Source organism: Mastigoproctus giganteus, chromosome 2 (genome assembly GCF_048544385.1).
Source record: "Mastigoproctus giganteus isolate SK-2022 chromosome 2, ASM4854438v1, whole genome shotgun sequence".
Taxonomy (NCBI): domain Eukaryota; kingdom Metazoa; phylum Arthropoda; class Arachnida; order Uropygi; family Thelyphonidae; genus Mastigoproctus; species Mastigoproctus giganteus.
Genome location: NC_143576.1, coordinates 129,191,730 through 129,205,134, shown reverse-complemented (window position 1 = coordinate 129,205,134; position 13,405 = coordinate 129,191,730). Strand labels below are relative to the sequence as shown.

The following is a 13,405-nucleotide window of genomic DNA, read 5'->3' as shown; positions in this document are numbered from 1 at the left end:
TGCTTTTGATAGGGGTACCGTAAATGCACAAAAAAAAAAAAAAAAAAATCATGATATTAGGGGTCTCCCGTAAATGAGTACATCTACCTATATATTTATTTTGTCTGTACATTGCGTGTGTTCTCTGATCGATTTGCCTGTTTTGCTGGACGAAAATTGGAAAGGTCATTCCCTAACCTTTCCAAGGTTTCCCCCCAACCAGTTTATGGGGGAGAGAACTTGCTACTATGCATGAGACCTAAGATCTAAGAGCTACCAGCCTGAGATCCGCGAATCCTATGTGCGACTTTTTAGGGGTGCAGTTGGTCCGGATTTTCTTTTCATGCGCGACAACGCCACTGCACATAGAATTCGTTCAAGTGGTGGAGGAATATCTTGAAACTAGATATCCAACAACTGCTGTGGCCAGCACCATCACTGGAGACTTAAAACTGTGAAACGCCTTTGGGCGTCGTATTGCACGCCGGCAGCCAACTCCTCGGCCACTGGTGAACCAAGGTCTGCGCTGGTGGAAGGATGTGATTTGTTGCCACAGAATCACACGACATCAGTACACGTCGTACTGATGTGGTGTGACCACATTTTCGAGCACCTTGTATTTACTTCTGCAATATGACCGTTTTGGTAATTCTTATAGAACCGCTATAAATGTCCCTCATACCTGTCCGAAGTTTCTCGCTGTATCCTTATTTCATCGTTATTCTATGGTACACCACCATACCAAATTTTGTCTTGTTTCATCGCAAGCTGCACGAGTTACACCACATTCTCTACACGTTCTGTTAATTTTGTCGAGCAGTGTATGATAATTTAATTCGCTACTGTATAACAACTGAAGTTTCGGAGATGGCAGGAAAGTGTATGTCCAAGAATAGTCTGATACAGTTGCAAGTTCTGACACGTTGTTTGGCAGTTGCAAAGTAGCCTTAAGTTACGTGCTGTAAGTGTGAACGTTTTGAAGGCTGATCAACATTTTGATTTTTGATGTTCTGTTTCATGGTATGAGCTCTACAGAGACTGTAAGAGAAATGTCAGAGGCTTACGGATTCAGGTGTTTGAAGAAAAGTACAAAATTGTACTTTTCTTCAAACACTTGTACAACCTTAATACAACACAGTCGCATTAAAGAATGTCGAGAATCTGTGGACACAACGATTACTCTCTAAGCCAGTGATTTTCAACCGGGTTGCCGCAACAACATTCCAGGGGTGCCACGTAATTTGGGTTTAAGTTACTTAAACTTATTATTATTTTTTTAATCTATATATTTATTTCATTATAAAAATGTGTAAGGTATCTATTTAATTTTGTGATCTATAATTGATGTTTATTTAGTACCACTATATAAAGGATAAAATTATTATATATTTTTTTCCTTTTGATTACTTTTTGTAATCAAAAGGAAAAAAATACATTTTGATTACTTTTTATCTTTTTATTTAATTTTGGATTAAACACACACACACACACACACAGAAGCGATCTAACTGGCAGAAAATTGAGTATGGGTGCCACGAAATGAAATAAATTACTTAGGGGTGCCGTTATTAAAAGAAGGTCGAAAACCACTACTCTAAGCCATTTTTTTTTTTTTTTTTTTTTTTTTTTTTTTTTTTGGAGTATTAGCAACTAAGGCCATATTGCCCTGTGGATATGCGGTGGTCATTCCCTGACCTTTCCGCATCCTTCGTATTTGGTGGTCACGGGCTCGAACCGCGGTGTGATCAAGAAGCATATGGTACGCACTGCTACACCTGGCTACGGAGGCGCCTCTAAGCCATCTAGAAATTGCTTCCACAACTGCTTCTTCCAGTGGGTATATCGACGACACAAGTGTGTATATATACTTCGGAAGATATTATTTCAAAAAGGAGAGAGCAATGATGGACCTCAGCAACGAAAATTAACATTAAAGCAGGTTCATTCAGTGAAATCTTTTAGAGACTGGCAATGCTATTTAGAGAATGGCTATCGGTATAAAAAATAATGGAAAAAATTAAAATGATTTATTTCTCCTCGAAATTTTGAGGATGTCTTCTAAGGAAAGGCTTTGAGCCTGAGCCCATTTGGCCTAAGCCTTAAGACGTTATTGGTCGCCATGCTAGTTCCTAAAAAACCTGTTTGCAGTGATTCGCTGTTTAGTTGCTGAAAGGCAAGAATCATGAGAAATTCATAGAAGAACGTTAGCGATGTTCGCAATGGCTTTTACTCAAAAACCGTTGACGTATAGTGGTCAAGAAACGATTAAAATGCAATGGAAGTATCCTCCGTTTCAAAGAACAAAACTAGAAATAAAAAATAATGAAAAAAGTCGATCCCGGTTATATTTCTGAAGGAAAAGTTGTGGTAATCATTTTCATTGATCACCACGAGCATCTGCTGTAAAAAACTGTTATCAGCGTTAAATCGAAAGAGTGTTTTGAATGATATGCACTTCAGCAGTATCAAGCGCAAATGACTGAGACAACTGACTGAAGAAATCACCATTCGTCCTAATAACGCGCATGCCCACATGTTACCTATCCGATTCGGGCCTTACTTCAAATAATGCACTAAGAGTACTAAATGCATTACTTTCAAACAAACGATATCAGCAAAAACGATTAATATGCCATTTATTTAAAAGATAACACAATGCTTAAAAAGCAGATTAATCTTTAAACAATATAATATAAGAACTCTTTATTGCATACAAAAGGCACACGCCGTACACAATACCCTTCACGGCTACAAGCCAGGGGTTAATATCATCTCTAAAAAGTTAAATTGTTCACTAATTAGGATATGTGCCCTTTTCAGACACACTTCCTAAAAAAGATGTTCTACGTGCGGGTAGACAATCAAAGGATTTTCCCCAGAAAGCGAAGACCTTTGGTAAACCCGCCGCTATACCTTATTAAAATGTGATCTCTAAACCGTTTCTATCCCTTCTCTTATTAATATTTGTATTAGCATGGCTACATAATGAAAGGAACAGACTTTTTTTTTTGTGTGTGTGTGCATTTGCCAAAAAAAAAAAAAAAAAAAAATCTATCATTCATTAATATAGCCGAAGGACGTTACGTGGCTGTTTTCCATAGAATCTAGATTTCTATAATGATCACTCTTATACCACTTGAATATTAAGATGGTTTATTTAGCTATTAACTAAATCACTATACATTAAGTAACGTTTCGGGAACCTTGCCAGAAGCCCCCTACATAGGTTACCAGCCTCCTCGTGCCGAATGTGTGCAGAATGTGCAGTCGGAATTAAGACATTCGGCAACCAACAGCCTATGCATGATCTGAGGATGGGTTCCGGCAAGGTTCCAGAAACATTATCTTAATGTATTGTGATTTAGCTAATAGCTAAATAAACTATTTTAATATTCACATGGTATAAGAGTGGTCATTATAGAAATCTAGATTCTATCATTCTTGCTCCATTGCCAAAAAGTGTAATCATAAGATCCAGCCTTCTGTTACTCCCAAAAATTTTGTATTTCTGCCCCATGGTTCTTCTCTCTCTCTCTATTTAATCAGTGACAATATACTTCTCTCGTTCATTTTATTGATTTTCCTCGGGCTTTATATCTCTATCAGGTGCTCTTCCCTCTCCCTTAAGTGTCCAGTTGCAAAAGTTTACAGTCTCAACCTTCTAAGCCTTCTTCATATGGATATCGAATAGCACTCCTTACAAATTTTGTTACCCTTCTTTGAATCCTTTCTAGAAGCTCTGTCTTTCTTTAAGTGTCGCTTCCAGACTTGAATAAAATATTCTAAATGCAGTTTCACTATCGTCTTATATAAGGGGAAAAATTTTATATACAAATTTGTATCATAGACAAAATACCATGATTATTGCTAGCCACTTTTTTTATACTGCATGGAAAATTTTCATGTCTGATTGAATCGCAACCCTTAAATTTTTATTCCTGAAACCACTTTTAACTCCTCTCTCTCTCTCTCTCTCTCTCTCTCTCTCTCTCTCTCTCTCTCTCTCTCTCTCTCTCTCTCTCAGCATTAGAATTCAATTACCATTTTTCAAACCATTTGGGCACCTGATGTAAGCCATTTTGAAGTAAACTGGCCTGGCTCTGGTCGTCTACCACCCTTTCTATCTTTAAATCACCAGCAAACTTTTAGAAATATCCCTGCACTCCATCATTGTCATTAAGAAAGATGAGTAAGAGAACGTGTCCCTATACTGATCCCTGACGGTCTCCATTTAATACACTGGTCCACTCTGAGTAATGTCCACTTACGACTACTTACTGGATTGACCAAGGCATTTCAAAGGTGTATAATTAAGCAGCCACGCGTCAACGTTTATTTCAAAGGTTCATGAAGCAGCCAAGCACCAAAATTTAACCTACTTTAAAACTTGTTTATATATTATTTTCGAATCCCGGGGAAATAACGCTGTGTTAATGTTTTTTCTAATGTCTACTAGAAAAATTACTAAGGTTCAAGAAGGACAAGGCTCCAGAAGAAAGATAGTATATATTCAGCTATATTTAAAAAGACTGCATGTGAGTAAATCAAACCATTGGGAATGTAAACAATAGTGCCGTTAACATACGTAGTAAGTGAGGTCCCTCAAGACTCGATATTAGGTACCCTACTATGTCTGATTTTCATAAATGATATGGACGAGGATATCCAAGGCAAGCTTTCAAAGTTTGTTGATGATTTCAAGTTGGGAAGGACGATTAACAGTTTAGTTAGTTATAGATTGTTGTAGGGTTTCAGGCACATCACCAACTTAGGCCATATTGAGAAGTATATATAATATGTCTGGATCTGTAAATTGCGAATGTTCTGTGGTCGATTTGCTGTTTTCTGGATGAAAAACCATGCTACTCTCGCCCGAGACCGACCAACTCAGCCAAGTTGTGAATTAACCCGTAAAAATTCCTCGCGTCATTGATGGGATTTGAACTCAGGTCTTTTCTACCGGTGTGTAGAGGACGGTGATTATACCAACTGTGCTACCCACGAGGGCTGTTACCAGTTTGGGCTTCGCCATGATGCTTCAAACAGACTTAGATCATTGCATATGTTGTCCGAAAAATGGCAACCAAAGTTTAACCCTTCTAAACGTAAGAGTATGCATTTGGGGAACTAAAATCCAGGAGTCAAATATAAGGTAGGGAAGAGTTACTAAAAGCGATTCAACATGAAAAATACTTAGGTGTTACGATTCAATCAGAATCGTAACGCCTAAATATTTCATCTGTTATAATTCAGATTGAATCACAACAAATTAAATTTCCATGCTAGCGTAACCAGGTCGCTAGAAAGGTACACTATGTCCTGTCCATCATTTATAGGACTTTTGTTAGTAGGGAGAAGGATGCCACTGCCCATCTATATAAGATGATGAATAGACCCCATTCTGAATATTGTATTCATGTCTGGTGATGCACCTGAAAAAAAAAAAAAAACCCTTCTAGAGAGAGATTTCAAAGAGTATGACCGGGTTAATGATGAGGAAAAATCGATGCATATGATGAGTTGCCTAGAAGACGTGGTTTGCAAAGTTTGATGGCATTTAAGGGGAGATCTGTTAAGCTCATATAAAGCGCTGAAGGGTTGATGAAAATGAAGCTCGTAGTTGATCAAAATGAAGCTCATAGTTAAAACAAGAACCAAGTGGCACATAATCTCCGGGAATAACAGAAGACTGGAAGGTTTTTTTTTTTTTTTTACCCGCATCAGCAACTTTGGCCATATGTTGTCGGCAAATTGAATGTGTTCTAGGGTCAGTTTTCTGGATGAAAAACCTGAGTTTCTGGGATCAAAAACATGCTACCTTTGCCTGAGACCGACTAACTCAGCCACGTTTGTCAAAAAGGCCCGTAAAAATTCTTCGCTTCCTTGACGGGATTCGAACTCATCTCTTTTCCACAAGGTATGAGGACAATGGTGATACAGGATTGCTGAACACTGGAATAAGTTGCCTCACAAAGTAGTAGAAGCAGTGAGTCTGGCTCACTTAAATCAGGAATTGGATGGTTAACTTGTGAGAATAGCGTGAATATTCTGTTTTATATTACCATGTACTGTATATATAACAGAATATTCATACTACTAAATGTATATTTTCCCCCTCTTGTGTTGGATGATGCAGAAAAAAGGCCACTTATCAAGTATTATATTAATCTAATACTGATAATAATGCTAAAAAAACAAATAGGCAAATAACTTGTAATTAAACACAGTGTCCAACAATTCGAAAGTCAGTTTAGGGTCGAGAAATCCTAAAGAATTTTTAAACAACAATATACAGTATACACATACACGGAGGCCTCTCAGTTTTTTTAGTTTAAAAACTCATAAAAGAAGGCAATATTATTTTCAAAAATGTTCCGCATTTCAACTGTTCCTTCCGTTGAATCTCCTCCTCCCGATAATCTTTTCTTCCTTCTTACAACTGATAACACTTACACTCCATGAGTCTTCTCTTATACCGCAGTGTAGTTATCTTGAATCATTTAAATTCCAGAGTTTGATACAAGCATTACAGCTCGTACACTGAAGTCGTCCAAAATTGTCAAGTAGTGAGACACTATGCAAATAAAACTTGTAATATACCTGCCAGTGATTTGTTGAAGTGGATAAATTTATCAGGATTTATTATTTTTACAAAATATATATTTTATATTTTAAATTTTACTCACATCTTTAAATTTTCATATGAAAGAAATTATAGTTTGGCTTTTTTAATATCTGGCCTTGCGTTTACGTCTTTTATATTGTCACGTTTAGGCTGTGTTTGCCCTTGCTCCCGTTGTCTTTTTTTTGTTTGTTTGTTTTTTTCTTCCTGCTCACCCTCTACGCGTACAATGTTCTTTTTGTTTCTTTGCTCCCTTTCTCTCGCTCTCTCGGTTTCCATATTTCATCAAATAAAAAAATAAAAAACAGGAAAGATAGAAGAGAGAGAGAATAAAAGCACGACGTGTAAAGAACAGATATTTCTTACATTGAAATGAGGTCATATTTTCATCACTGCTTCTATTGTTTCATTAGGATAGAGATCCATAAGTTGACACTGTCTTGAAGAATTTTCTCGATCTTGTTGCAGCACTAGTTATTGCTGTAATCAACTTATGAGACCTCTATTCATCTGTCAACTGCCACACCAGCTTCTGACTAACCGACTTCGTTCCGGCTGACCGTGACCCACATTCTGCGAGACACCACTTAATGCAACTCATGATACATGAATATGAGGTTCCTGGGTTGGTACCTAGGGGAACTGTGATTATCCATGTGGCCAGATAATATCTCCATATTATCTGGTCGTACTTATTGCTTGCACAGTGCTGTGATCATCACTAGGGATAGGCTAGTTAAGATAGTTCGAGGTCCTAGACATAAAGACTTCTACATAATTTTAAGCAATTTATAGACTAAACAAGAGGCGTAGTAATCTCTCTTTCAATTCTTTTAAGACTTTATGGAATGAAATAAACATGAATGAAAAAAAAAACTAGTTTTTTTTTTATTCATTAATAATGTTTATACAGACTTGTAAAATATCCCAGTGATATATCTCAAAACTATGCTCAAGGTAAAACTTCAAACGCTGCCCACTTTTCACCTTTCCTCCCTTCGCTTTGAAAAACAGGACTTTAATAGCTATTATTTTAACATTTTGCAACAACAATAAACTATTAAACTATTCTAAACGTATTTTTGTAATTGACAATTACTTTTATGTTCTTAAGTTTATAAAGCAATTTTACAGCTATTTATTTAGCTATAAGCTAACATTTCATAAAAATGAACTTTAGTTAAATAGTTGTTCTTCTTTACCTGTTTGAAGAGGTAAAGAATGGAACATTCTTTACCTCTTCAAAGCAAGGATCGACTTTAAGGGGTTTTTTTTTTTTTTTTTTTGGTGGGGCGGAGGAGGGAACAGAAGCACAGGAAAACTGTTATATTTATGGAAAACACAGAAATGAAAGAGAAAAGGACGTGCTTCTTATAGAATAATCTGTGGAGGGGAAGAAGATTGCCATCTCCTTCTTCCTTCTTTCAAAGTTCTAATCCTCTCCATATTCATAATAACTAAATTCAAATTTCGGTATGGATATGGAGAAAATTTACACCTTCTCTAAAGAAATCGAGAAAATATGTGTCTCCTAGAGCTCAAGGTTAGCTCTAGGAGACACATATAGGTTAGCTCAAGGTGTGCCTTTTGTATGCAATAAAGAGTTCTTATATTATATTGAATTAGATGAATTCAGCCTAACAATAAACAATATCCTCAGTTCACAACTGAGAATGAAAATATCATTGTCACAGCCAAATATCCTTGCAGTTAATTCTCAGTTTAGTTTCAAATTCTACAAGTAACGTTAGAAAGAGGGACCGTTAGGGGAAAAAACTTGAGATCAAGTTTTTTGTTTGAATATATTAGGTTTTTTTTTAAAATCCCGATTCAGTCTAGGTCATCACATGACCGACTGGAAACTATAAATAAAGAAATGTGGTCAGCCATGTGTGATTGTCACAAGCATTGTGGTCTCCTAATAGTCAGATATTTATATTTACAACCACAGGGTACAATCAGTTGAAACTAAGATTACAGTAGACCATTTACTACAAATCATAAGTTATAAAGAATAAATACTTGAAGAAGAAAGGGTAATCCCCAAAAGATATTATAATTTATATTTTATAAGTTACTTATGAAAGAACTGTCTGCAGGGAGGATCGTTAGAGCCGATTTAAGACGATGACAACCACCAAAGGTACAAATTTCAACAATTTACTGTGAGTGAGGGTGTAACATTAAGCAGAAGTTTGAAGGAGTGAGAAAGAAAAATCTGAACAAAATAACATCTTAAAAACATAAACTGGATTATGATAATGACTACAGTATTTGTATATCGGATCAACCATTAAATATTAGATTTTCAAGACAAAGTAAGCATTATCTGGAAATTTAGAAAAGTTATGAAAAATGCTACAGACATAGATGAATTAAAATACATTTGCGATAGTACTGCAAGACGGGCATTATAGCCAAAGTAGCTTATGCGCCATCAAACCCCCATAACAACAACAACAACAACAAGACGGTATTTCTGGTCGTCGCTGTTTCGCCTCCATAAGCGAATACAGTCAAACCTCCAAAATCCTGCAGTGCAATATTAGGCACTACTCATTTTCCTGGCTATATTCAGGAAAATAGGCGACTCCCACAAACCACCCACAAATCGGCAAATGTAGTTTTCGGATTGTCCACTTGTCAAAGCAAAAAGTTAGAGCTGATTGTGCAAAGTGATTTCACCTGAGAGAAATCGGTTTGTACCACGATACAACGAGATCGAGAAATTTGTTAGGTTATGAAATTGGTTAATTGCTATTAGCGAACAAGATTAGTCGATTATAAGTAAGATTACTCAGTTCCCAAGATTCCCGATTCCAACGTAACTTAGTAGACTGAGGCGATTCACTAAACATGTTTACTGTGTAGCAATTGTTTTAAAAACTTTTGAATTGTCGTTTGTAAAGAAGGACACACCAACTTCTATTCATTTGCATTTGTTCATATGCTAATTAATAGAAAATTAAATAGTTGCATTATAGAAATGCAGTATTTTTTGTATGTTTTTTTTTTTTTTAGCAACTATAATACGACCACCTTAAATTCAAAAAATTCAAGATTAGATCCGGCAAGGAATTTTCAGTGCAGAAAATTATTTCTACTCTGAAATTAATAAGAGCATATTTAACCGGAAAAAAAAAAAAAAACGGGCGATACTTTTCTGTCGCCCGTTTTCAGTGACATCTTTTCTAGAGTCAGTGAGCTCAAACAGAAGTAAATAAATAAATTTCCTGTTTATACTCCGGCACGACAACCATTTCAGTAGAGATTACAATAAATCGTCAATACAAATATTTATCGTATTTAGTAGTCACGGGCTTGAACGCCGGTTCACTCAAGAAACCCGTGCTATGCACTCTCACTCCTGACCACTGGGATAAAACAGTCTGATCAAGACATAAGTGACATAATTTCATTGTTTTCCCATTACCATACCGGGTAACAAATACTGACAGAAGTGATAATGAAATTATCTCTAACAATTTTATATTAGGCTCGGTCATTTCTGCAGTTCGTGCCTTCTGACGAACTTATAGTTCCTGCTCTGACATTAATTAACGAAGCTATTCTGGTCCGAAAAAATTTAGCAAAAAATATTATTCACTTTCAGATTGCAAAAATTGAAGATAGAAACAGCAAATGGTATATTATTTTAATTATTTAATTAGCTGATAATTTTGTTTTTAATCACTTGTAATCCACCCCACAAAAAAAAAAAAAAAAAAAAAAAAAACCTGAAACTTTCGTTTTGGAAATTGTGTAGTTTGGTTTAAAAGTTTTTTTTTTTTTTTTTTTTGGCGCAACAACGTTAATTCAAGAAATGCCTCATTCCGATGTGAAATTTAATTCGATCTGCTCTTTAGAAAATTTCAGATATTTCCTGATTCACAAAACCTCATAAAATTTTCGTTACTGATAAACATAGCTAAATGGACATTTGAAAAAGAGAAAAATTTTATCTTACTAGTAAAGATAAATTCAATGTTGATCATTTGTAGTTTCTCTGAATCATTTATAATCAAATGACATCCTTTAACTTCGCATTATAGGAACATGATAAAGCCTCCGTACCGAGTGGTCAGGAGCGCGAGTGGAATAGCACACGCTCTTTGTGTAGACCGGGGTTCAAGCCCCTGACTGCTAAATACAGTCGATCTGCCAACCCGCACTGGACCAGCGTGGCAGATTATGATCCATTTCCCTCAGCATGAATTGTTGAGGAGGCTTCCATCCTGCAGTGGGTTGATAATGGCTGCACTTTACCTTTGTGCGCCTCAAAAAATTATTATTTGTTATTATTTGAATTGGAAGAATTTAGAAGTTATTTGCCTTGATAAACCGTACCTGTTTGAATGACGTTTCCGGCCAATACCGCAGGATACTTTAATGAAGTGGGTATAAACCTAAAAAGGTATTTGGAAGGCAAAAAACAACGACAGACTTCCTGCTAATAGACGTGCAGAATAAAAGAGGACAATTGAAAGTGATAACTGACAGATTACAAGGAAGTGAACAGACTATATAGCAATGTTTGGGAAGCATTGCTATATAGTGAACAGGATATATAGCAATGCTTCCCAAACTTTTTCCTTCATTACCCAAAACCGCTTATCAGAAAGTCCTTTTCACCCAATGTAAAAACACTAACAGCACAGAAAATGTAGGTAAACATTTTCTACATTTACCTACATTTTAGATAAAACACTAACTGCACAGGAAATATATATGACAAGTGAAGAGAAATCGGTAAAAAATAGGAAGCAAACAATATGTTTGATGCAATGTCTATTTTTAACATCTCTAAACATTTTAGCAGCCACGAAAAATTTGGTAATTATTCACCATGAATATTTCATCATCCAGGTCGCAGCTAATGAGTGTAATGCCACTGCTCCATCTTATTTACTAGTTCCGCAAAATTGAGAGCAATTGGAGACAGAGCACACCTCACATCATATTCGAGGTTTAGTTTTGTGCTCTTTATGAAGACAAGAGTGGAAAATCCTACTTCACACATGGCAATAATTGTATCACGGCCTCTCCAGCTACCACAGGATATTCATCGTGAATTGTTAACCAGAAAGACTCCAAATGGTCTTTTTCTTCAAATAACATTTTGCACTGACTGCTTGACCTAAGCTTCATCATTTGCTCTGCAAAGACATTAACATTATCGGGGATTTCAGTCAAGTCACACAGAAATGGGTTTACAATCCACTGATATAAGGACTTTTCTAGTTCAGCAAAGTATTCCTTGAAACGCAAAGATAGTTTTGTTAAGTGGGTGATCACGTCATCCTTGATTTCACTGAAATCAACCCCATAAGCATCCTCCAAGAACAAAGAAAGGGTGGGAAAGGATGCAGTTTTATGTTGCTCTGCCTTTTTTAGCCAATATTCGAGCTTTCCTTGAAAAGCTGTTATTTTTTCACTTGCAGAAATCCTATTTTCCTTGAAGTTGCAGATTAAGTGCATTCATGTTGGTGAAAATATCAACTAAATTACTAAGCTGAGCTAACCACTTCATGTTGGAGAAAATATCAACTAAATCACTAAGCTGAGCTAACCACTTCATGTTTGAAATTCTTACAACGAGAGCATGCTTCTTTTCAACCAAAAACATCTCAATTTTAGTCCTCAGCTCCCAAAAGCGATTCAGAACATTCCCTCTTGAGAGCCAAAGGATCTCCACGTAGAAAACAAGGTTCTTATGTAATGAATCAGTTTCAGAATACAAGGTTCTGAAGAGTCTCGTGTTGAAAGCGCCTACCTTGATTACGTTCACTATGGTAATGACGTTTTTCATGACTTCCTCTAGTTCAAGAACAAGACCTTTGATAGCCAGAGCTTGGTGGTGAATCACACAGTGTGTTGACAGAATTTTGGGGTTGTGTTGCTTTGCATGAGCTGTAAAGCCTGAATGCTGACCCAACGTTGAGGGAGCACCATCACTGTTAATCCCCAAACAGGAATCCCATGTTAAACCTTCTTCGCTAAAAAATGCATGAATAGCGTTGAATAAGTCAATTCCTTTACAGGTCGTTTTCAAAGGCTTGCAGCAAAGAAGATCTTGTTCAATCGTGGTTTCAAACTTATAACGGACGTAGACCATCAACTGCGAATCGTTGGAGACATCCGTGGTTTCGTCCAGTTGAATAGCAAACTTACCACACTGAATGATACGACGAATAAGTTCTGCCTTTATGTCTCCAGCAATGATTTCAATTCGGCGACTAACAGTATTATTGGACAATGGCACTGCTGCCACTTTTCGTGCTTGGTCAGACCCACACATTATTTCGTTGATGAGAAAAGCAGCTGGCCAGATGAGCGTTTCCCCTATTGTGTGTGGAATCTTTGATTTTGCAATCAGGTAAGCCACTTCAAAGCTTGCTTTTGCCGCATCTTTTTGATTAATTCCTTTGGAATCCTTGTTAGTAAGTCGCTGCTTCTTTATAATCTCTTCTAACAGTTGAAAATATGATGGAGGCTTGGACAACAATGTTGGATGTTTCCTCTTCATATGGTCTTGGAGCTTACTCTTTTTCAATGACTCATTGCATAGAACGGCAGAGCACACAACACATTGTGGTTTCACGACTCCCTTGTCTTCGATGTATCGGTGCACACTGACTGATCACTTTCTTCAGAGTACTTCTACACTTTTACGCTAAATTTTAATGTGTATTCCAAGGTGTGTCGTTACCCAAAGAACAACCACTTTTATCCAATTTATCCAGTTCTCCTTATCCTAGAATTCAGGAGAACTGGATGTGAAAATTAATGTTGTGGGGGGGGTGA

At 36.6% G+C, this 13,405-nt stretch overlaps 1 protein-coding gene across 1 annotated transcript; it reads right to left on the bottom strand.

Annotated features, from left to right (window-relative positions):
• Positions 1-12,047: 12,047 nt before the first annotated feature.
• Positions 12,048-13,127, bottom strand: LOC150089560 (protein ZBED8L-like). The gene has a single exon (XM_090390031.1). The coding sequence runs from the start codon at positions 13,125-13,127 to the stop codon at positions 12,048-12,050; it is 1,080 nt and encodes a 359-aa protein (XP_090246157.1).
• Between the last annotated feature and the right edge of the window lie 278 nt (positions 13,128-13,405).